Raw genomic sequence first — 24,876 nt, 5'->3', positions numbered from 1 at the left:
GAAGACTGGAGGATAGCTAATGTAATTCCCATATTTAAAAAGGGCTCCAGGGGCGATCCAGGAAACTACAGACTGGTTAGCCTGACTTCAGTGCCAGGAGAAATAGTGGAAAGTGTTCTAAACATCAAAATCACAGAGCATATAGAAAGACATGGTTTAATGGAACAAAGTCAGCATGGCTTTACCCAAGGTAAGTCTTGCCTCACAAATCTGCTTCACGTTTTTGAAGGAGTTAATAAACATGTGGATAAAGGTGAACCGGTAGATGTAGTAAACTTGGATTTTCAGAAGGCGTTTGACAAAGTTCCTCATGAGAGGCTTCTAGGAAAAGTAAAAAGTCATGGGATCGGTGGCGATGTCCTTTCGTGGATTGCAAACTGGCTAAAAGACAGGAAACAGAGTAGGATTAAATGGACAATTTTCTCAGGGGAAGGGGTGGGCAGTGGAGTGCCTCAGGGATCGGTATTGGGACCCTTACTTTTCAATATATTTATAAATGATCTGGAAAGAAATACGATGAGTGAGATAATCAAATTTGCAGATGATACAAAATTGTTCAGAGTAATTAAATCACAAGCAGATTGTGATAAATTGCAGGAAGACCTTGTGAGACTGGAAAATTGGGTATCTAAATGGCAGATGACATTTAATGTGGATAAGTGCAAGGTGATGCATATAGGGAAAAATAACCCATGCTATAGTTACACAATGTTAGGTTCCATATTAGGTGCTACACCCCAAGAAAGAGATCTAGGCATCATAGTGGATAACACATTGAAATCGTCGGTTCAGTGTGCTGCAGCAGTCAAAAAAGCAAACAGAATGTTGGGAATTATTAGAAAGGGAATGGTGAATAAAACGGAAAATGTCATAATGCCTCTGAATTGCTCCATGGTGAGACCGCACCTTGAATACTGTGTACAATTCTGGTTGCCGCATCTCAAAAAAGATATAATTGCGATGGAGAAGGTACAGAGAGGGGCTACCAAAATAAGGGGAATGGAACAGCTCCCCTATGAGGAAAGACTAAAGAGGTTAGGACTTTTCAGCTTGGAGAAGAGACGGCTGAGGTGGGGATATGATAGAGATGTTTAAAATCATGAGAGGTCTAGATTGGGTAGATGTGAATCGGTTATGTACTCTTTCGGATAATAGAAAGACTAGGGGGCACTCCATGAAGTTAGCATGTGGCACATTTGAAACTAATCGTAGAAAGTTCTTTTTTACTCAACGCACAATTAAACTCTGGAATTTTTTGCCAGAGCATGCGGTTAGTGCAGTTAGTATAGCTGTGTTTAAAAAAGGATTGGATAAGTTCTTAGAGGAGAAGTCCATTACCTGCTATTAATTAAGTTGACTTAGAAAATAGCCACTGCTATTACTAGCAACGGTAACATGGAATAGTCTTAGTTTTTGGGTACTTGCCAGGTTTTTATGGCCTGGATTGGCCACTGTTGGAAACAGGATGCTGGGCTTGATGGACCCTTGGTCTGACCCAGTATGGCATGTTCTTATGAGCTAGTAAATGTAGGCAGATATACCCTGGAGTCGTGACGTCAAAACAGTGGGACGCCCCTGAGGTTCACGCCAACCTGGAAATAAAGAAGAGGGCGGCATGCACGCGCACACCCTAGAGATACCTTGAAGGAGCATGGCGGGAGGCAGCACCAAAGCCGGTCCGGGGACACTGGAGAGGTCAGCAAACAGACGCCGCGGTGGCCATCAGTCCAAGGTGAGTGGGAGGAGCCGCAAGTAGAGAGAGAGGTAGGTGGGGCGAAGCCGTCGAAGACCGGACGCAACAGATACCTTGCTGTGTTGAACCAGGCCTGGAATCATCTGCAGGGCAGCCAAATTTGCCGGATACAAGGCCTCAGCAATGTATGATGGGAATGGACCTAGGGAGCGAACCCCCTGAACCCACACCAACAGCTAGTGGATGTACCCTGGGATGAGACTGGTCAGGAGCTTTACCTTTACCAGCCCCTTTCCCCACATGTTGAGCCCTTGGGTTCCAGGGTTCAGCATGCCAAGAGTCTTTCAGAGTGATAGAAAGTCCAGAGGTGGGCAGCAAGCAAGAGTAGTCAATGTCCAGGCAAGGGTCATATCCAGGAGTCAGTCCAAGGAGAGAACAGGGACAAGATGAGAAACTGATGAGACAGGGCAAGTATGGGTAAGACAGGCTGGAGAGACGAGGTTCTGTTCTGAAAAATATTAATGGCTCCTCAAAAAACACTGAATATAACTAGAATATTCCAATGATGGTGAATACTTTGTACAATTGCTGAGAACTTATCTGTTTGCTGTAATACGCAAACGTTCTGGGACATTAAACATTTAGCCTGATATTCCAACAAAGAGGACCTAGGTGAATATAACGCCCTTTTATAAGCAGTCCGTATTGCCAATATTGGATACCCACATTCCAAAAAATGTGTGGCCAAATCATACGATTCTTTTGAATTCCTCAACATAAGAACATAGTCGATGTATGCGGAAGAATTGACTCACTAGGAGTCCATTTTTACATGCCCTAGGATGGAAACTGATACATCAATAGATTGTTCCTGTCTATTGTTAAATTACAAATTATAGAACATAGATCAAGGATTAATAACAACATCCTCTCTGCACCTTTGGTCAGCCACTGTATTGAACGAGGGCATGTGTTTGAAGATTTAAAATGGACTGTCATCGACAAGGTTATGAGCCTGCCCCATTTGCAGATATTTCTCTTCTAAACTACAGAGAACAATTTTGGAATTATAAATTAAAAACAGAACACCCTAAGGGTTTAAATGACCTGGTAAACTGGTCATCCCTGTTATGATTGTGTTTTCTGCTATTTGTGATATGGTATACATTGTTGCCATTGACGTTATTGTGGGGTCACATGGTTTAGTCCCTTTAAAAAAAGGACGCCATGAATGGGAACTGTTGTCTGCCATTTTGAAAGAAGTTTATCACAGCACTCCGGGAGTGAGCGGAGAACGGATAAAGCTGTATATATGAAGCTTCCAGTATAGCTCCGTGAGAAAACAGAGATGTGTTTGGTTATTTGGTGAATTGTTACCCCTGATGAAGAATCAATTTCTAAACCTGGCCATGTTGGGAAAGAGTGCTACCAAGTAGGGAGGGATGTGAATCGTTTTTTGATGATTTAAAAAAATCGTCAGATAATTTTTAAATCGTCAAAAATCGTTAGAGTGCGCGATACAATACAAATTCCCCCGATTTATCGTCAAAAATCGTTAAATTGGGCACGGGAATTATTTGGGGGGAGGGTGGGAAAATCGGCACACCAAAACAACCCCTAAACCCACTCCGACCCTTTAAAACCAATCCCTAACCCTCCCAAAATGTTAAATTACCTGGTGGTCCAGTGGGGGGGGGGGGGGGGGTGTCCTGGTGCGATCTCCCGCTCTCGGGCCATTGGTGCCATTTTGGTTGCCACTAATATAAATGGTGCCGATGGCCCGATAAAAAAAAAAACCAAACAACCCACCCAACCCTTTAAACCGACCCCCTTAGCCTCCCCCACCCTCCCGACCCCCCCCCCCAAAACCTTTTAAAATTACCTGGTGGTCCGGGGGGGGGGGAGGGCGCGGGGAGCGATCTCCTGCTCTCGGGCCATCAGCTGCCACTCATAAAGATGGCGCCGATGGCCCTTTGCCCTTACCATGTGACAGGGTATCCGTGCCATTGGCCGGCCCCTGTCACATGGTAGGAGCACTGGATGGCCAGTGCCAGATGGCGCCGGCCATCCAGTGCTCCTACCATGTGACAGGAGCCGGCCAATGGCACGGATACCCTGTCACATGGTAAGGGCAAAGGGCCATCGGCGCCATTTTTTTTAGCGCAGCTGATGGCCTGGAAACGGGAGATCGCTCCCCGCGGTCCCCCTGGCCCACCAAGTATGTGTAAAAAGTTTTGGGGGGGGTCGGGAGAGTGGGGGAGGCTAAGGGGGTAATTTTAAAGGGTCAGGGTGGTTTTTTTTTTTTTTATCGGCGCGGGCCTCACTAAAAAAAATTAGTGATGTGAATTGGGATCGGTTCCGATTCCATCTCTAACCATCAGATTCCCCCCCCCCCCCAGCCGAACCCAATCGTCCCTACTACCAAGTAATTTTGTTCAGCGTCCTATCCAGCTTATTTTCATCAGCGTTCATTCAGCTAAGTATTACTTCTTCAATTTTGACTGTTTAAACAACGGAATTAAGTCTCATGAAGCAATTTTTGATAAGCAATTTAACAGTGTCCATTTGACTAAGCCTTATTAATTTGTGTATGCATAACTATGGGACATTTTGTCATCATGAATCATCTCGACATAAGGATTGCTAAGGCTATGTAGACACTAGTGTGTGGACAATTCCCATTTTTACAAAACAACAATTAAACTGAAGTATGTTGAATTAAGTTTTTGAATTTTGAAAAAATATTTAAAAAAACAATAAGGGTGGTGATGGTATGTTCGTGATTAGAAAAAGAATGGGGGAAACCTGGATGGTACCCTTTGATTCAATTTTATGAAATAACCACTACTCTCTTAAAAACATTTTTTGCTTGGATGAAAATTTTTCTTGAATTAATTTTGAGTCTCAGAAGGGTTGAATAATCAAACAACATATTTTTTGGTAAATCTGAATTTGTAGTAATGTGGTTATCCAAAATGGAGGCATAAGAGATACGTGGCCTTAAAGTCTCTAAAATGGCAGAATGTGGGGAGGCGCGCTATGGCTATATGATGAAATTGCCAAATCAGTTCAAGATTGGTGGGGGGGTGGGGGTTGTAAACCTGACCCATGATTGGGTCCAGGGCATAGTAACAGGGATAAGGATATTAATCAAGGAAAATGCATAATGAAAATCTCTTATCTGTTAATTGGTTCTAGCTGCTTGTTATGATGTAAGAGAAATACATTATCGAATCAAATGCCTGGGCACCCAAAGAGCTAAACAACATTTGGATTACCAAATGTCATTTCATTTATTCTTTCTCAATAAAAAGAAAAAGAGGACTTTCTGCTCTTATGTGAAATATTGCTTTTCCTATCTTTTGATTTGGAGATAATTTAGTTTCAGCTGTTCCCTGGAGGCAGGGGGCCAGGAGCTTAAGCCTTTCACCAGGCCTGTTTTATGAACAGGAAATCCTATGGCTTCTGCATGCCCAGTAATGCCTTGCATCATCTTCATTTTCCTCCTCTGTTAAATAATTGGGGAGGAGGGGAGGGGAGGGAGAAGGCACATGGTAGTAAAAACTAAGGGACCGTAACCATTGTTTTTGCTGCCCTTGTGTTTGATATTCAGGCAACATCATTGATAGAAGTAGTATGTCTTCTTGCATTTTCTGGCCGACTTGCGCATTTTGGGAAAGTCACACCCCGTGATGTGTTTTGGAAGGATACGAAGAACATCTGTGTCATGGCCACCATAGTGGTAAGTTGTGTCATATTTTTCTTTTGTCTAATAATGTACAGCAATATTAGGGCTATGTCTTTACTTTTGATTTCTCCATGTTTGATGCAATATAACCTAAATCCCATTATGCCAAACTACTCATTGACTTCTCATATTTTACTTCATAGAATATAATGTGATATGAATTGGTGACATAAGAGCTAAATAAAATGTCTTAATTGTCAGACAGCTTTTATACCATGGCTCTGGAATTTAACCTTTAGGGTAGCTGGCCCTTTATGAAATCAATGAATCTGGAAACAAGATGGCAAGTACTGAGGCAGACATGAGCATTCACACTCTTCATTTTGAATTTTTTTTTGATTCCAGGTGGAATTTTCTTAAACTTTGCACTTAAATAGGCAACATCTTAGCTTTCAACTAGTCTGCAGTCTGACCCAATGGAGCAGGTTGTCACATAGTAACATAGTAAATGTCAGCAGATAAAGACCAAAATGGTCCATCCAGTCTGCCCAGCAAGTTGTTTAGGGAAGTAACTGTCATTCCATGAAGGTTACCCCATTCCTTCTGTTAAGGGTAGAAACTGTGGCTCAATGCAGGTTACATCCATTAGGGGTGTGCATTCGTTTGCAACGTATTGGCAATCTGCAATGTATATGCCATATTCGTTGTATTCGTGGGGGTCATGAAACGTATGGCGAACCCCCACGAACACAACGTATCACTAACGAATAAACCCCCACCCTACTGACACCCCAAGACTTGCCAAAAGTCCCTGGTGGTCCAGCGGGGGTCTTCGAGCGATCTCCTGCACTCGGGCCGGGCCGTTGGCTGCCGGTATTCAAAATGGCGCTGATAGCTTTTGCCCTTACTATGTTACAGGGGCTACCAGTGCCATTGGTTGGCCCCTGTCACATGGTAGGAGCACAAGATGGCGCTGGCCGTCCATTGCTCCTACCATGTGACTAGTAGCAGTGAAAATCACTCTGAAACAAAATCAAGCCTGTTGCTAATCAGAGGGGACAGGAGAAAAAGTTATTCTTTTTTGCATCAATAAAAGATCTAAGTTGCTTAGGAGAGAAAAAGATATAATTATCAGAATATTTAATGATATTTACAGAGGTATTGTAGTGTAAAGGAAGCCCCCAATGTCAGTATCTCCTGTCTAAGCATAAGAAGCCCTCTCCTCCACGCCTGAGTAAACCTAGATAAATCAGGAAAAACACAGATTTTCTGACCATGAAATTCAGAATCTAAATTTTGAAAATAAGATGGCATGACCTTACTTATATCACTATTTCTGTAAAAAATAGTAAGGAAACAAGTAATGTTGCATACTCAATTATTTCGTATCCCGATGTTACAAGAAGTTGAGACAGATTAAGAGAAAGCAAATTAGAACATATAGAAACAGGAAGAAAAATTACCTTATTAATTGATGGCAAAGCATCAGTGGGAAATTTCAAAATATTCATGAAATATCTTCTTAGTTTCATAATAGTAAGTTCACCCATAATCTTGGGAAAATTTAATAAACATAAATTCAGACATCTAGAAGAATTCTCCAGAAATTCAAGCCGCCTAGAGAAATTTCCACGCTCCTGAACCAAACTAGACTGAGCAGCCAAATTATTCAAATCTTGCTGCTCAACGACCCCCGTCCCACGTGGCTTGTGAGTCATCACTCTGTGCCACGGAAATCGACAAAGGAGCATCATGTCCGATTGCCGGCAGCAATGCTTGAAGCTGGGGACTGAGAGATACCTCTTCCCCCGGAGAGACCAGCGTTCCTCCGCCGTAACTCTCAATGGGGACTGGACTGCCGGCAGCACTGGTGGATGGAGACACAGAGGAGGTAATCAAATGCTGTCCCTCAAGGTAAAGGGTTTCAGTAGGATAAACCCTGACCTCTTTCATATTCTCTTGGGTGCCATAATAAGGAAATCTTGACAAAAGTAACGAAGGTAAGATGAACAACTCTAGGTGTCTCCGTTCATGCAGCCATCTTGCCACCGCCTCCCCCCAGCTGCCAAGTTTTACCTTTCAGGTATTTAAAAAATTCTGTATTATCTCTCCCCTCTCCTCCAGTATATACATATTTAGGTCTAGTCTTTCGGTTGTCTTTCCCTAGAAAGCTTCTAACCTTTTTTTGTCTTTTTTGAGAGAGTCTCCAGAGCATAACATAGCACTCTCATGAGGCCTGAACACTTGTACAGGGGCATTATCATGTCCTTTTTCCTGCTGGTTGTGTCTTTCTCCACTGGAAAGACATAAAGCAGATCTTGCGGATCTGTTCTCAAGGTTTTTGGAGACTGAAAAGGCGAAGCTTAATATTACACAATTAATGGTTCTAAAATCCGATGGGTTTTGGATTCTGAATATCAAATTGTACAATCTGGCTTGTTTGCCCCACACACAGTAAGACTGGATTGGAGAATACACACATTATACTGATTTGACATTAGAGAAACAGCTAGTGGCCCCATTTGATCTCAAATTTATCCTATATCAGGGCTTCCCAAAGCTGTCCTGGGGACCCCACAGCCAGTCGGGTTTTCAGGATATGTGATGCTTTTATTTCTCCCTTATTGTTACGCCCATCTGTCGCAGACGGCTGCGACCACTAATGCTCACCTCATGTTTTGCTGCATTATCATCCTTTGGGAGAATGGTGGCCTCCGCCAACCACCGCCGACCAGTCTGGCGTTCCCAGGACGGCATGGGCGCTGCCAACCGCCATCTTACCCCAGAAATTACTTAGGCGCGCACACACATGGGCCACCTTTGTATATGTCATGGCGGGAACTTCGGGGGCGTCCCCTCCGGATGACATCACCCATCCATTGTACTTAAGCTGGCTGGCTCTTCGCTTAGACGAGTTAGCAAGGATTTCCCTCTTGCTGAATTCCACTCCATGGACTTCCAGTTTCACATTCAACATTTGGCGTGAGACAATCTAGGTACCCGCTCCTCGGGGACTCTCCTTCATCTCTGGTCATCCACTCCTCGGAGGACCTTCTGCCTTGGACTGCTTTCTGTCCCGCTTCCTGGGATTTCTCCTGGAACTACCTACTGTGAGTACCTTTTCTATGGACTTCAACTTCCTAACCTCTTTGTGGGATCCTCTACGGTGTACCCCGTGCCTCGGGCCACTACCGCTTCATCCCAGAAGGAACCACTTCGGTATACCCTGCCTGCAGGTCATTACCGCACCACTGCTACATGAACCTCATCAGGGTTCCTGCACCTCTGACAACCTTCTCACTACCATTACTGAGACACATCTCTGGCGTACCCCGCTCTGCGGGCCACTACCGGATCTTCACATCTGAGGTATCACCTGTGGGTATACCCTTCTGGCCAAGACTGCACTTTACTGCATTCCCCGCTCTGGGTTATGCCTTTCTCTTCCTTCAATAAAGAGTCTATTTACAGCTGTGTCTGAGGTCACGCCTACCGACAGTGAGGCTCACAGGGCTCCTCCCTGTGGGCGGAGACACCTCTCACTTCAGCCCAGGGGTTCACACTTACAAAACATAACACTTACCTTTGGGATTACAGAAACAGTTTGTTTCTACACATCATTCATGTTGGAGTTCTTGATTGAGATGAGTCTTGCCCAGTTCTTCTGCAAATGTTGATGTAATAAGTTACTCATGTGTCTTTGGACTTGCCATCTTTTGAGTCACAGGGAAGGGTAGGTTGGTATAAGATTGTAAAAAAAAAAAAAAAAACAATAAAAAAAAGGCTGTTCTTTGTAGAGTACATATTTATATTTGTATTGTGTTAGAAAATCAATAAAAAGATTATGGCAAAAAGAAAAATATCCTTGAGGCACTCCAGTTATCACAGTTTTCTCTGCAGGGTATGTTCCATTTCCTATTACACACCGTTGTATGTCAATCAACCAATTTTTAATCCTTTCCCCCATTTCGGGACCTACTCCCAAGCTTCTCATGTTTTTTTATGAGCCTGCTAATTGGGGCCATATCAAAATCTTTGCCGAAATCCAAGTAAACCACATCCAGTGCTCATGCTTGATCTAATTCTCTAGTCATATCAGATTCATTTGATATGACATTCCTCTGGTAAAACCATGTTTTCTCCAATCATGCAACCCACGGGCTTGTAGATAGTTCACTAGCCTTTCCTTAGTAGAGTCTCCATTAATTTTCCCACCACTGAAATGAGGCTAACTGGCCTGTAGTTTCCAGCTTTCTCTTTGCTATCTGTACTTGGACCAGTGCTTTTAACTATATTTATAAATGATCTAGAAAGAAATATGACAAGTGAGGTAATCAAATTTACAGATGATACAAAATTATTCAGAGAAGTTAAATCACAAGTGGATTGTAATAAATTGCAGGGAGGACCTTGTGAAACTGGAAGATTGGGCATCCAAAAGGCAGATGAAATTTAATGTGGACAGTGCAAGGTGTTGCATATAGGGAAAAATAACCCTTGCTGTAGTTACATGATGTTAGGTTCCATATTATGAGCTACCATCCAAGAAAAAGATCTAGGCGTCATAGTGGATAATACATTGAAATCATTGGCTCAATGTGCTGTGACAGTCAAAAAAGCAAACAATGTTAGGAATTATTAGAAAGGAATAGTGAATGAAACGGAAAATGTCATAATGCTTCTGTATCGGTCCATGGTGAGACCACACCTTGAGTACTGTGTACAGTTCTGGTCGCCGCAACTCAAAAAAGATATAGTTACGATGGAGAAGGTACAGAGAAAGGTGACCAAAATGATAATGGGGATTGAACAATTCCCCTATGAGGAAATCAGCTTGGAGAAGCGATGACTATTGGGGATATGATAGAGGTCTTTAAAATCATGAGAGGTATAAAACGGGTAAATGTGAATCAGTTATTTACTCTTTCAGTTAATAGATGGACTAGGGCAGGGGTGGGCAGTTCCGGTCCTCGAGGGCCACAAACCAGTCTGGTTTTTAGGATATCCCTAATGAATATGCATATGAGAGATTTGCATGCACTCTGCCTCAGTTGTATGCAAATCTATGTCATGCATATTCATTAGGATATCCTAAAACCTCGACAGGTTTGTGGCCCTCAAGGACTGGAATTGCCCACCCCTGGACTAGGGGGTACTCCATGAAGTTATATAGTAGCACATTTAAAACTAATCGGAGAAAGTTTTTTTTCACTCAATGTACAATTAAGCTCTGGAATCTGCTGCCAGAGGATTTGATTAGCGCAGTTAGTGTAGCTGGGTTTTGATATGTTCTTGGAGGAGAGGTCCAATAATTGCTATTAATCAAGTTGACTTAGGGAATAGCCACTGCTGTTCATGGCATCAGTGGCATGGGATCTACTTAGTGTTTGGATACTAGCCAGTAGGGATGTGAATCGTGCTTCTGACGATTGAAAATATCGTACGATATTTTGAAAGTAGTCAGAAATCGGGGGCTCCCCGAAACCAATAGGAAAACCCCACGAAATTGTTCATGGGGTTCTCTTATCGTTTTGGGGGGAGGGCGGGAAAAACGGCAAACAAAAAAACCCTAAACCCACCCTGACCCTTTAAAACGGATCCCTTAGCTTCCCCCCACCCTCCCGACCCTCCCAAAAACTTTTACAAGTACCTGGTGGTCCAGTGGGAGTCCCAGGAGCGATCTCCCGCTCTCGGGCCATCGGCTGCCACTAATAAAAATGGCGCCGATGGCCCTTTGCCCTTACCATGTGACAGGGTATCCGTGCCATTGGCCGGCCCCTGTCACATGATAGGAGTAATGGACAGCCGGCGCCATCCTTAAAAATGGCGTGGGCCACCCAGGCTGTTTTGAGTAGAGTTGTTGAGAGTAGTCCAGAAAAATCTTTGCAGCCCATCAGTAGAATTAAATATATTATGCCATTTATCTCGCACTGCTGCAATATATTTGGCCCCCAGTTTGTGCTTGACTAGAGAAGCCAGCAATTTCCCAGCTTTGCTCCCATGTTGAAAAAGACACTATTTATAATAGAATATTGACTTTTTCATCCTTTGGTGGATCAATGAATTCAGAACAGCAAAGGATGAAAAATAAGTATTTCTTAGCATTCAGACAGGTCAATCTACACCAGTGGGTTATGCACTTCTACCAGCAGATGGAGAAGCGAAGTCACGATAGAATTACGCCTGGCTGACGTCAGCCCACCAGTATTCTCCTATCTCCAGCAGATGGTTGTGCATCTCCCTACTGGAGATTGCATAAAAAAAAATGAAATTAATTTGCCCCACCCTCCTATGGTGATACTTTATGGTCCCTCCCTCAATCGAGTTTTCCTGAGGTGATATCTGCGGATCCCTCCCTCAGTAGAGTGCCTCAGTCCAGTAGTTGATTTTCTGGCATGGACTTTAGTTATAGAGGAATAGCTGAGAAGGTGCAGGAAGCCAAGCATGGCAGTGAAGGCTTTTGCCTCTACCCCTGCAGCCAGAGACCAACTCTATACTCAGCCGGGATGGGCTAAGCTCAGATAAAGAGTAAATATATATTAAAAAAAAAATAAAAGAAGGGGAGATACTTTTAGGGATTCTATTCCCCTTCCGGTTTCCAAGCTCAGTGCACCAATCTGACGTTCATTCCTGTCTAGGGGAGCTTGGGGAGTTATGGCAGCTTGGCGGGTTGAGCGGCCTTTTTGGCTTGGCACTGCTCTCAGGCTTTGCTTAGACACTGTATGGTAGTGCAGCATTCGCACTGCCATACAGTGTATGGGTGCGGCATTCGCACACTTTTCTATTTCGTCTACTGCAAAACAGTATCTAATGTCAGTTCATGCTTGCATGCCCAGGTAGGAGCCTACCTGGACTGTGTATTGGGCATCTACATTTTGGGTGTCCGTAGTATGTGCTTATTGGACAGAACTTGTTTTTGGGCACTCTGTCCAGGTTCGCTTGTGTGGGCGCACAATTGTCAGATGCTTTTGGGAGTGTGCTGCTAGTGGGGGTTTATCCATGGTGCCGATAGCAAAGAAGCCTAAGCACCTTACCCTTTATGCTGCTTGTCATATTCAGGCATCACAGGCTAGAGTCCCCTCTAACTTGTGTCAGCGCTGCTTGGAGGCTCAGGGAGAATTGTCTCTGACTGATTTTGCTGTGCCCAGCCTTTCCCAGCATGATAACAGAATGGGACAAGAGAGGAAACTGCCAGAGATTTCACCTGGTTTTTGGGCCCCCTAACTGGTTCGTCAGTAGGGGAAGGCAATTCAGTGAGCGCAGGACACTGTTTTTTTCTTGGGTGGAATTTTTTCAAGGGCTGCAGTCCTTTCTTCAGGCACAGTCAGCGGCCTCGGCCGAACCTAAAAGTTCAGGATCGCAAGCTACGGATCCCCGCTCACCTGATGCCGTGAGTAAGCATCGGACCATGTCTAGACCTGCTGGGGGTCACACTGATAGGGACCCAGATGGCACAGATGGTGAAGGTGATTTACTCCCTGGAAGATGGGGAAATTCCTCCAGGGTTGGAGCTGTATAGAACAATATTGCGTTTCTTTCAAGAGATGATTTGCCAGCTCTGATTTCCCAGACATTGAAGATGCTGAGGATGCCGGGTGCTGATTCCATGTCTGAACCAAAGAAAAATCCCATTTTAATTTCTTTGCGTAAAGCATCATGTTACTTCCCCATTGTGGATGCTATTCAAGAATGGATTGATATTGAATGGGGTGCCCCGGAAGCTAATTGTAAAGGGAATGAGCCTTGGAAGCACTTGGAAGCATCTGGCAGCGAGAGAATAGTTGCACTTTCTGAAAATGAATGCACTGGTGTGTGCCGTCACCAAGCGGATGACTATCCCTGTAGCTTGGGGTGCAGCATTGAAGGATGTGCAGGATAGGAGAATTGAGGCTATCCTTAAGCATGCCTTTGAGGCACTTGCAATAAATTTGCAGGTAGCCTCTTGCTGCTCCTTCGTAGCTCACACTTGCTTCTCTCTCAGGAAGTCGATGAATCTGGATTGAATTCCAGGGCAGTGATGGAACTGGCAGTCACCTCTTTGGCAGATGTGGTCTGCGACCTGGTCCGCACTTCTGCCAGAGGGGTGGCTTCTGTGATTAGCGGACAGGCATCAGCTATGGCTCATATCATTTCAAAGGATCACTCTTTTTTGTGGGTATGTTGGAAAAAATGGCCAATAAGTGGGGTGAGTCTCATGTTGCTTGTTTACCAGAGGATAAAATGCAGGCGCCAAGCTCGTTCAGCAGACGAGGCCGCGCATTAGGGTTTCAAACGTTTTCAAGCCTACAGAGGAGCAGCTTCTCAGAGGGCTCCACGTTTTGATAAGTCTCAGTCCTTTCTTCACAGGCAGCCCAGATAGGGTGCAGGCTCGAGTGGCAGTGTCCCCGACCCCCCTCAATGAAGGTGTGCCAACCCACCCCCAGAAACAGGAGATAGGGGGTTGCTTCTCTCTCTCTCTTTTTTTTTTTTTTTTTTTTTTTTAATTGGAGATAGGTTGAAATACGTTGGACCAGTGGGTTCTGGAGGTGATAAGAGACGGCTATGCTTCGGGATGTTTTCATGGTGTCTCCCTGCAACTCTCCGCAGAAGAGACAAGCAGTGGAGTGTACGTTATCAGTGTTCCTCAGCCTGTGAGCCGTGATCCCAGTGCCAATGTCACAAGAAAACATGGGCCGATACTCCATTTATTTTGTTGTGTCCAAGAAAGAGGAGGGTTCCTTTCGCCCCATCCTGGTCCTCAAGGGAATCAACTGTATTTGCAAATGACTCATTTCCACATGGAAACCTTACACTTGATGATAATGGCAGTACAGTTGGGGGAGTCTCTTATGTCTCTGGATTTGGCCTCCATATTACCATTTGGCTGGAGTATCAAAACATTTTGCTGTTTTGAGATGACATTGTCAGTTTCCAGAGCTACCCTTAGTTGTAGCCAAAGTCATGGTAGTAGTAGTGGCAGTGTTGAGAGAGGATGGCATTCTGGTCCACCCGTATTTAAATGATTGGCTAACTGGGGCCAAAAGTATGAAAGAGAGTATTCAGGTCTCGTGCAAGGTGATCACCTTTCTGCAGGAACTATATTGGGTGGTGAACTTGGCCAAAAACAATCTACTGCCATCCCTGACACTAGAGTATCTCTGTGTTCATTTCAACATAAAGCAAGGCGGAGTGTTCCTACTGGAGATCCGCATTCAGAAACTGATAACACAGGTGCCACTGTTGACAGAAACAATATGCCCGATGGTCTAGTCTTACCTACAGGTGCTCGGGTTGATGGCAGCCCACCTTAGAGGTGGTGCCTTGGGGAAGGGCGCATATGCATCCTCTTCAGCACACACTGCTTGCATGTTGCAGTCCAAAATCTCAGGACTACTCGATACGGCTTCACTTACCGGTAGAGATAGCACCCAACTGCAGTGGTGGTTGCAAGTGGATCATCTAAGGAAGGGCATTCTCCTATGAACACCAGACCTGCTAGTGCTTACGGATGTGAGCCTCCAAGGTTGGGGGGCTTACTGTTAGGAGTTGACAGAGCAGGGGTGCTGGAGTTCAGAAGAGTCTCTGTGGAGCATCAGTTGACTGATAGATAGGCATGCTTGCAATTCTTCGACCACAGGTCAAGTGGTCCAATTAATGTCAGACACTGTGACGACTGTGGCTTACATCTATCACCAGGGGAGAACCAAGAACCACCAAATGTTGCAGGAAATAGCCCCAGTCATAGAATAGGTGGAAGTACATCTTCAGGCGATCTCAACCTCACACATTGCAGGAAAAGACAATGTAAGAGCTGACTTTCTCAGCAGACAGTCTGGATCCAGGAGAATGGGAACTATCAAACAAAATGTTCCAGTTCATAGTAGGCCACTGGGGTCCTCCTGTTTCTAGATTTGTTGGCAACATCACACAATGCGAAGGTTCCTTGTTTTTTCAGTCGAAGGAGCGATCTGAAGTCTTTGACGATAGATGCCATCATGCAGGAGTGGCCAGAAGGCAAGCTTCTATATGCCTTTCTCCCATGGTCCATGCTGGGCAGAATGAGTCAGAGGATTGAGAGACACATGAGGATGGTACTTCTGGTGGTGCCAGATTCGTCCAAAAGGTCATGGTATGCAAATCTGCAGAGACTTCTGGTGAACTTTCCTCTCCAATTACTGGTCCACAGGGATCTGCTGTGGCAGGGGCCTATTTTTCATGAAGATCAGACTCAGTTTTGTCTTATGGTATGGCCCTTGAGAAGGCTCGGTTACTGAAGTGTGGATACTCCACTGTTGTGATTTCCACCCTGCTTCGAGCACAAAAGTTCTCCACTTCCTTAGCCTATGTTTGGGTTTGGTAAGTGTTTGAGGCTTGGTGTGAGGAACAAGAGGTTCATCCTCGCTTGGTTAAGATCCCACTCATTTTGAATTTTTTGCAGGATGGATTGTGTAAGGGTTTGGTCCTTAATTCCTTGAAGGTACAGGTGGTGGCTCTTGCCTGTTTCATTAGTCAGTAAATGATGAACCCTTATCAGCCCATCTGGTTGTAGCCTGGTTCTTAAACGGGGTGAAGCATCTTCGTCCTCTCTTGAGGTTGCCGGTGCCCTTGTGGAATCTTAACTTGGTTCTGGATTTTCTGGCAAGCCCCACCTTTTGACCACTGCATAGCCTCTCCTTGAGGTTGGTTACTTTGAAGACTGTGTGGCAATTTGTTCTGTGCTTAGAGTTTCTGAACCGTAGATCTTATTTTGTTAGGAACTGTTTCTGTGAGTGACTCCAGGAATGGATTTTCACTTGAATCAGTCAATAGTCCCTGGACAGGAAGAGAGATATGGATGAATATCACCTGTTATGGACCTTGGATGTCACGCGGCATATCATGAGGTATTTAGAAGATGGACTGATTGTTTATACTCCATAGTGGAAGTAAGCAGGGTGAGCTGACGTCGCGGGCTATGATAGCCCACTGGATTAAGAAGTTTCATGGCCATGTATGTAGATGCTGAGCAGCCATTGCCTAGACAAGTTAGGGCAAATTCTACTAGGGCTCTGGTAGTGTCATGGGAGGAGATTAGATTGTCTCCTGTCAAGATTTGCCGAGCTGCAACGTAGTCCTCCTTACACAACTTTTCCAGGCATTACCGCCTGGATGTGTAGGCCTGGGAGGATGCAGTGTTGATCGGGCAGCTTCCTGCCCTGTTCCGGAGTACCTTTGGTACATCCCACTTGTGTGGATTAACCTGTCTGAATGCTAAGAGAGGAAAAGATTACTTCTTACCTGATAATTTCCTTTTCTTTAATGAAGAAAAGTTAATCCACTTTCCTGCCCTTGGCTGCTGTTGTCATCCTGAGTGGCTGTTTCCAGGGATTACTGGTAAATGGCAGATCCAGTCCCTAGATATTATACTCCTTTTTTTCCTATTAACTGAGTGCTTGAATGGTTGTCTGTTGATAGTTATGTTCATGTATTGTTTAGTTGTCTACAGTTGGCTTTTGCACAGAATACTGGTAGGCTGATGTTAATGCAGGGGTATATATACTGTGACGTCAGCTTTGCTCTGTCTCCATCTGCTGGTAGAGGTACATAACCCACTAGTGTGGATTAACCTGTCTTCATTAAAGAAAAGGAAATTATCAGGTAAGTAGTAATTTCTCCATCCTCAACTGCTCAGATCACCGCCTGGCCAAGCGCAATCTAATTTTACACACTTGCTGTTCAAGTTTTAATAATTTAGATTCTAAAACCCTATGTCTTTGCATTAAGAAGGCAATAATCTCTACCCCGAAGCACTACATTCCCCGTCTCCCAAAAAAGGCCCAGTTCTCCAACATGCATCTTATTGTGCTCCTGCAGCTCGAGCCACTAAAAGTTTTGATCTTTGGCTAAATAACCTGGGAAGCACCACTGATGGCTATCCCACCGCACGTCCATATAGCACAAACCTATCCAAATAAAAGCGTGATCAGAGACCTCCAAGGGCCCAATTACAACTTTGAACTTTTTAGAAAAAAGAGTGGTGGATAATAAGAGATAGACAATAAGAGACTTAGACGCATGTACTCATGATACATGTGTGTATTCACATTCTGTAGCGTGCAAGATGCAACATGCGTCTATCAAGTTCAACTGTTTACATATAAATGGAATACCAATATGGCTCAGGACTTTTTCAGATGGCTCAAAGTGAGATTTGTCCCGCACCCGGATATATACCATACTTAGTTACCCCCCCCCCCCCCCCCCCCCCCCGAAGACCAAGGGCCCTGATTCAGAATTTCTAAGAGTTTGAAGAAGTAACATAAAAAACACATGATCATGTTGGTTAGGAGCATATAATTACTCAGTGATGGGTTTCCCCATAAGAGAGCCTTTGAGAATAAGAAATCAACCACCTGGATCATTAACAGTTTCCATAGTTTGAAAAGACAAGTTTTTATTCACTAATATTGCCACACCTACTTTATGTGAACCTGAAGAGGCCAAAAGACATCGCCCACCCACCATCTGCAAAGTTTACCATGCTCCACATCATTTAAAAGCATTTTTTGGATCATGGCAATGTCAGCAATAACGTTTCTTTAACACCTTCAAAATCTTTTGTCTCTTGATTGGGGACCCTAAGCCAGAGACATTCCAGAATACAATTCTGATAACGTCTTCAAAAGAAGAAGTAATTCAGCATCTATAATAGTAGAAAAGAGGCATCCCCTAGTGCAGGGTGACCATGAATTAACAAAACACCGCATACCAATAATGGTCCTCACGTTCAAAGTGTCCCTTACAATTAAACAAGACAAAACAACCCTCCCACCCATCCCCTTCATTTTCCTTCCCCCATACAACCCCTGTCCCTTCCCTTTTTTCAACTCTCTCCCCCTGGAGTCTTCTCCCACACAGGACTGATCATGCATATGATGCTTTTAAGGCCCTCCACCCCACCCCCAACACATCAGAAATACCGCTTTAGACAAAACTAAATCTACAAGAACTACAATGGAGAAAAAGAACTGAACAGTAATAAAAATACACAAAATCTGGCCCCTGAGAGTCTTGCAAGGCACTAGTTAAACAACTGTCCAACAAAATGATTCCCTGAAAGTGGACCTAAGTTAGGCAACTTCTATGTCCTACAGACTCTCCCTCGTCACTGCTCCATCACATGTGGTCTGCGATGATACTACTTCCCTCTCATAACCGGAAGGAAAAAAGTAATCACCAAGCGCAGGGAAAAACTGCACAACCACATAACCAGATATTGTACATGGAACAAAACTTCAGTGCAGAAAAAATTAGCAAGGCCTGAACGTTCCATAACAAATAGCAGGGGCAGAATAATGATCCAAAGGAACTTATAACACCAAATGATGGGTGAAGTCAAACTCACCCTCTCCATCATAAATAGTAAAGAAAATGAAGTCAGACATCCCATAGGCAAAGATGATGACCTTATTGGTAGATCCAAAGCACTGTTGCTCTACAGTAAGATTTCACTCCCTATCCAGCAACCGAAGAAAACTTTGCATCTTCTCAGACATATTATAAGTGGTGGTATTTCCACATGGGTAACCTTCAGCTTAGCTGGGTATTGGAGAGAGAAGCGCACCTTCTTCCTAAGTAATGTATTGCAGATGGAAGAAAAGGCTCTACAGAGCCCAGCAGCTTAACAGAATAGTCTTGAAATATCTAGATTTTCCTCTCCACCATGATGGCTTGTGCTCACCTGCAACCTGCTTATAAAACTGCAGCCTTGTGTACAAAATTTAAGAAACAAGCAATTATCACTGGAGGCCTGTCATGATTCTCTGGTCTCGGGCCGACGCGATGCACTCTCTGTATATGAATGGAGTCCAGTGAATCTGAAAGTTGAATTGAGGCTAGTAACTATTTTTCCAGAAACTCCCGCAGCTCATCCTCCAACAGTGACTTAGGCAGTCCACAAATCACAGGTTATTGCGGCATGAGCGATTCTCTAAGTTCTCCAAATTATTTTCCACTACCTCGAGCCATTCTTCCATTTTACTTACTGTTGTACTGTTGCCGCAGGCGCCATCTTTGAGGATCGACACATGCTGTTCTATCACAGCCAAACTCTGAGTGGTCAAGTCTAACACGTCCAATAAAGCATTCAATTTTGCAAAAATCTATTCAAACTTCCCACCCAGTTTAATGTTGATGGTCTTCTCTATTGCTCCAGTCATCACTTCAATCAGCACATTGGTATTAACCGGTTCTGTTGCTCTGTCTGTTTTACTGTCAGCCATCTTAGGGTCTGCCAGTTTGGTTTTTTCCCTTTCCTTTTTTAGCGAGTCTGTTAGACATGACCCGTTCCAAAAGTCCACTGACCCATTTCACTTCTATGCAGCATTTTATTCAGCCTGATTCAGGATGGCAGGGAGGCCCAAGGGGAACTGAGCAAAAGCAAGTCTGGCTACCTTCACAGCATCACGTGATCTTTGTTTTCTGTCTTTTAACCAGTTTGCAATCCACAAAAAGATATTGCCTCCTGTTCTGTGACTTTTTAATTTTCTCAGGAGCTCTCATGAAGCTCTCAAACACCTTCTGAAAAATCAAAATGCACTATATCCCCCGGCAAACCATTATCCACATATTTATTAACCCCTTCAAAAAATGTAGCAAGATTTCCCTTGTGTAAATCCATGCTGGCTGTGTTCCATTAAACTATGTCTTTTTATATGTTATGTAATTTTGCTTTTATAATAGTTTTCAAAATTCTCCCTGCAACTGAAGTCAGACTCTGTGATCTATAGTTTGTGCACAAAATAAGAGTGGGATCTGGGGATGATCATATCTGATGATCTTGAGGTAGCCAAGCAAGTAGACAAGTTGACAGCAAAAGCCAGAAGGATACTTGGGTGTATAGGGAGAGGAATAGAAAGCAGGAAAAAAAAAAAAAAGTTCAGTTGCTTCTGTATAAATCTTTGGTGAACCAAAATCTAATATCACCACAAAGCAGGGGTGTAGCCCTAAAACCAATGTGTACAAATATTACACCTGAAAATTCACGTATTATAAATAGGCAAAGTAAACTTTTTAAACCAAAAACTACTCTCTACCGAGAATCTAAAAAAATTGTTAAGGAATGGGTTGATAGTTTCATATAAAAGTAACAACCGTAACCTGCCCGGATAATCGGTGCTATGATGTAATTATTATCATTAACTACCAACCACCTTCCATCCTACCTACTGTATATTTTATTAGAAAAAATATTTAAATTACAATTATATAGGTTTTTCTTAAAAAACTTAGAAGTATGCTTTCAAAGGCTTCTTTATGATGTACTCCATATGCATGTGTATGAAAATATACTGAGTGAAGAAAAACACTTATGCCGAGGTTTTACTTATGTGTTTTTTTAAGTAAAATCTATATAATTGTTAAAAAAAAAAAAAAAAAACCTACAAAAAACCCCCTTTTTTTTTCCTAATAAAATATACAAATTTTCTGTAGGTAGGATGGAAGGTTGGTAGTTAATGATTGTAATTACATGTCCAACCGTGGGTTAACAAAGTGCTAGCCTGAGTGCACAGTATTGCATCGGCTTGTTATTTACCTTTAAATGCCTCTAATGCAAGAAGCTGTAAGCGGTTCATAGTATAGCATACATAGAATTAAAGCAAAAATAAAATTAGCAAGACCTAAGCAAACACAACAAAAAGTCTAGTATAAGTTTGCCTGTCAAACTCAATGCATGTCAATTGCAGGCAAGTGAAGGAAGTAGTGTGGGAAGGGGGTATCGTCATCACATAAGCATGACACCTACTTGTAGTATTCAGAGAGTAGGTGAGCTGTGTTGACTCCCTAACCAAGGACATTTACTGCATATCTGTTACTGACTCTGCTACATCCAGAGGGGTGACTGTAGCAGCAACCACAAGATAAGAGACTGGTGGCTTCGTATTGACTACCAGATTTATTGAAGTTTTCGAGGACAAGAGTCCACTTCATCAGACGGCTGTACTACACATTTTCAGTTTGGGTTGTCTATACAGCATACATCTTTGTAAGTAAGTATTAAACTCTTCTGTGTCCTGACTATATTTTTACTGCTCTTTTATAGCTAAATTTTCTTGATTTGATCATCTATGGGGCTCTCAAAGTCGCTGACATATACAGCATTAGATGGTCAAGAGTGCTACGACCCATCTACCTGATTAACTCTGCAGAAAATCGCCAGGTGAGGATTTTTAAATGTAAACTAATCAATTTACTAACTTTTGTGTGTGGGAGTTCTTTTGCAAACCTTGTCATAGTAAAAACTACTTTCACTGATCTTAATGGCATCATAGCACTCGCACTGAATTCATTGAAAAATTCAAACTGTAGCATGCACAATATCAATTGCATTTCAGCAACTGAAACATTTTTGTTGACCTCCAAGAAAAAAAAGTATCAATTTAACCAGTAAAAATAAATTGCAGACTGAATTGTCACCAAAATACAGCTTGAATATGATCAGACTGATAGAAAGGAAGGTCATTAGAGTGACATCTGTAAGCCATTCCATACTAGAATAAAATCATTGCCCCAGGAATTGACTAATTTGTCATGAGACAGAATTTTATAACTATTGTTGCTTTATGACGCACATCTGAAGTAATGTTGGTGGAAAGGGTAGAAACCCATCCTCTTGATATTTATCACCCTTTCTCATAAGAACATAAGAATTGCCATACTGGGTCAGACTGAGAGTCCATCAAACCCAGTACCCTGTTCCAACAGTGGCCAATCCAGGTCACAAGTACCAGGCACGATACCAAACAGTAGCTAGATCCCATGCTGCTGACACCCAGGGATAAATAGTGGCTTTTCCCAAGCCTGTCTGCTTAATAACAGTTTATGGACTTCTCTAGAGTGTGCATTCGTTTACAACGTATTGGCAATCCGCAACCTATAGAGCCATATTCGTTGTATTCGTGGGGAAACGAAACATATCGCGATTCCCACAAATACAACAAATCTTCACCGAATTATTCGGCCGTCTAAAGGAGCGAATTTAAACACCCCCCCTCCTGAACCCCCCCCCCCCCCCCAAGACTTGCCAAAACTCCCTGGTGGTCCAGCGGGGGTCCGGGAGCTGCCACCGCACTCATGCCGTCGGCTGCCAGTATTCAAAATGGCGCCGATAGCCTTTGCCCTTATTATGTCACAGGGGCTACCGGTGCCATTGGTTGGCCCTGTGACATGGTAAGGGCAAAGGCTATCGGTGCCATTTTGAATACTGGCAGCCAATGGCCTGCGTGCAGGAGATGGCTCCAGGACCCCCGCTGGACCACCAGGGAATTTTGGCAAGTCTTGGGTGGGGGGGGGGGGTCAGGAGGGTGGGGGGTTGTAGTTAATTACATTTTAGCCGGGAAACGAATAAGAATGGAACGGATCTGGGCCCCCCCTTGCCAAATGCAACATATCTGCCCCCCCACGAATACCGAATGTAATGTATGCGGTCCCTCTGCACATCCCTAGACTTCTCCACAACTTTTTTTAAACCCAGCTATGCTAACTGCTTTTATTACATCCTCCAGCAATGAATTCCAGAGCATAATTATGCATTGAGTGTGAGAGAATTTTTTCTGATTTATTTTAAATATGCTAATTACTAACTTAATAGAATATCCCTTAGTTTTTTTATTTGAAAGAATAAATAACTGATTCACATTAACCTTTTCTATTCCACTCATGATTTTATAGTCTTTTATCATATCCCCTTTCAGCTGTCTCTTCTCTAAGCTTAATAGCCCTAACCTCTTTAGCCATTGTATCCCCTTTATCATTTTGGTTGCCCTTCTCTGCAACTTCTCAGTACAGTTGGTTTTTTTTTTTTTTTAGACATATTAACCAGAACTGCATACAATACTCTTGAGTAAGGTCTCACCATGGAGCGATAACAGAAGTATTATGACATTCTTCATTTTATTCTCCTTTCCTTTTATAATAATTCCTAAAATTGTTTGCTTTTTTGACTGCCGCCACTCACTGAGCCGAGGATTTAAAAGTACTGTCCATGATGTCTCCCAGATACTGGTCCTGGGTTATAATTCCTAATATGGAACCTAACATTGTGTAAATACAGTGTAGGTTACTTTTCCCTATGTGCAACACTTTGCACTTGTCCGCAATGAAACTGATATTCAGCACTACTTAGCTGGATAGTAGACATTTACCTGGCTAAATGGCAGCTGCTGAATATTCAGCTAGATACTACTTAACCGGATAAGCCACTTATGCGGCTAAATAGATAGCCAGATATCCAGTGGGCAGGCCGTGGGTAGATCAAGGCAGTGCTACTTATTTGGCTGCCTTAGCCGGATAAGTTAGACCTGGCATAGAGCAGATCTAATGGCTGGATATAACTTATCTAGCTTAACCCCTTTCAGGACGAGAAAGCACAACACAATAGGCTCACTGACGAATATATTCGGGGTGGACCGGAAAGGGGTTATTAGTACCAAACACGGCGATATTTAGCAGCGTAGCATAATATTGAATATCCCATATAATTTAGCCAGATAAGTCTTAGCTAGCTAATTTATATAGATGGTTTGTTTTAAATATCGACCTCTTTAAATTTCATTTGTCATTTGGATGTCCATTCTCCCAGTCTCACAAGGTCTTCCTGCAATTTCTCACAATCTGCTTGGGGTTTAACTACTCAGAATAATTTTGTGTCATCTAAACATTTGATCATCTCACCCATTGTTCCCTTTTCCAGATCATTTAAAAGCATTGGTCTTAATATAGGTCTCTAAGGTTCTCCACTGTTTACCTTTCTCCACAAAACTGACCCTTTGGTCCTACTCTCTGTTTCCTATCTTTTAACCAGTTTGCAATTCACAATAGGACATTGCTTTCTACCTCATGACTTTTTATTTTTCTTAGGAGTCTGTCATATGGAACTTTGTCAAATGCCTTATGAAAATCCAAATGCAATATATCCATTAGATCATCATCATCCATATGTTTATTAACCCCTTCAAAAAATGTAGTAGATTGCTGAGGCAAGACCTCCCTTGTGTAAATCTTGTAAATCATGCTGTCTGCGTCCCATTAAATCATATCTTTCTATATGTTCTGTGATTTTATTCTTGAAAATAATTTCTACAATATTTCCTGGCACTGAAATCAGGCTCACCAGTCTGTAGTTTCCTCAATTACTCCTGAATCCTTTTTAGGTCTGTGTCACATTGGCCACCCTCCAGTCTTCAGGTACAATAGATGATTTTAATGATAAGTTACAAATTACTTATAATAGATTTTGCAGTTTTATTTTTTAGTTCTTTCAGAACTCTGGGTTTAAGCCCTAGACCATATTCTTTAGTTTGTCAGTCTGCCCTTTTACATATTCCAGATTCACTGTGATTTGTTCTTGTGAATCATAACATTAAATGTTGTTTTCAGCACAGATATCTCCCTGACATCCTCTTTAGTAAATACTGAAGAATTAATTTAATCTTTCTGCTATGGCCTTGTCTTCCCTAAGTGTCCCTTTAATTCCTTG

The 24,876-nt window shown here is 43.0% G+C and overlaps 1 protein-coding gene across 5 annotated transcripts in view; it reads left to right on the top strand.

The window, feature by feature from the left end:
• LOC115087300 (two pore calcium channel protein 1-like) overlaps positions 1-24,876 on the top strand; it is a 225,122-nt gene that overhangs the window by 118,954 nt on the left and 81,292 nt on the right. For all 5 annotated transcript variants that reach the window (XM_029594324.1, XM_029594326.1, XM_029594323.1 and 2 more), the window contains 2 exons: positions 5,307-5,435; positions 21,442-21,558. In XM_029594324.1, the coding sequence (XP_029450184.1) occupies positions 5,307-5,435; positions 21,442-21,558 (246 nt within the window). The remainder of the gene's footprint in view (positions 1-5,306; positions 5,436-21,441; positions 21,559-24,876) is intronic.

The sequence above is a fragment of the Rhinatrema bivittatum genome, chromosome 3, assembly GCF_901001135.1.
Source record: "Rhinatrema bivittatum chromosome 3, aRhiBiv1.1, whole genome shotgun sequence".
Taxonomy (NCBI): domain Eukaryota; kingdom Metazoa; phylum Chordata; class Amphibia; order Gymnophiona; family Rhinatrematidae; genus Rhinatrema; species Rhinatrema bivittatum.
Note: the sequence above shows the minus strand (reverse complement) of the source record. Positions and strands in the feature narration are given on the sequence as shown.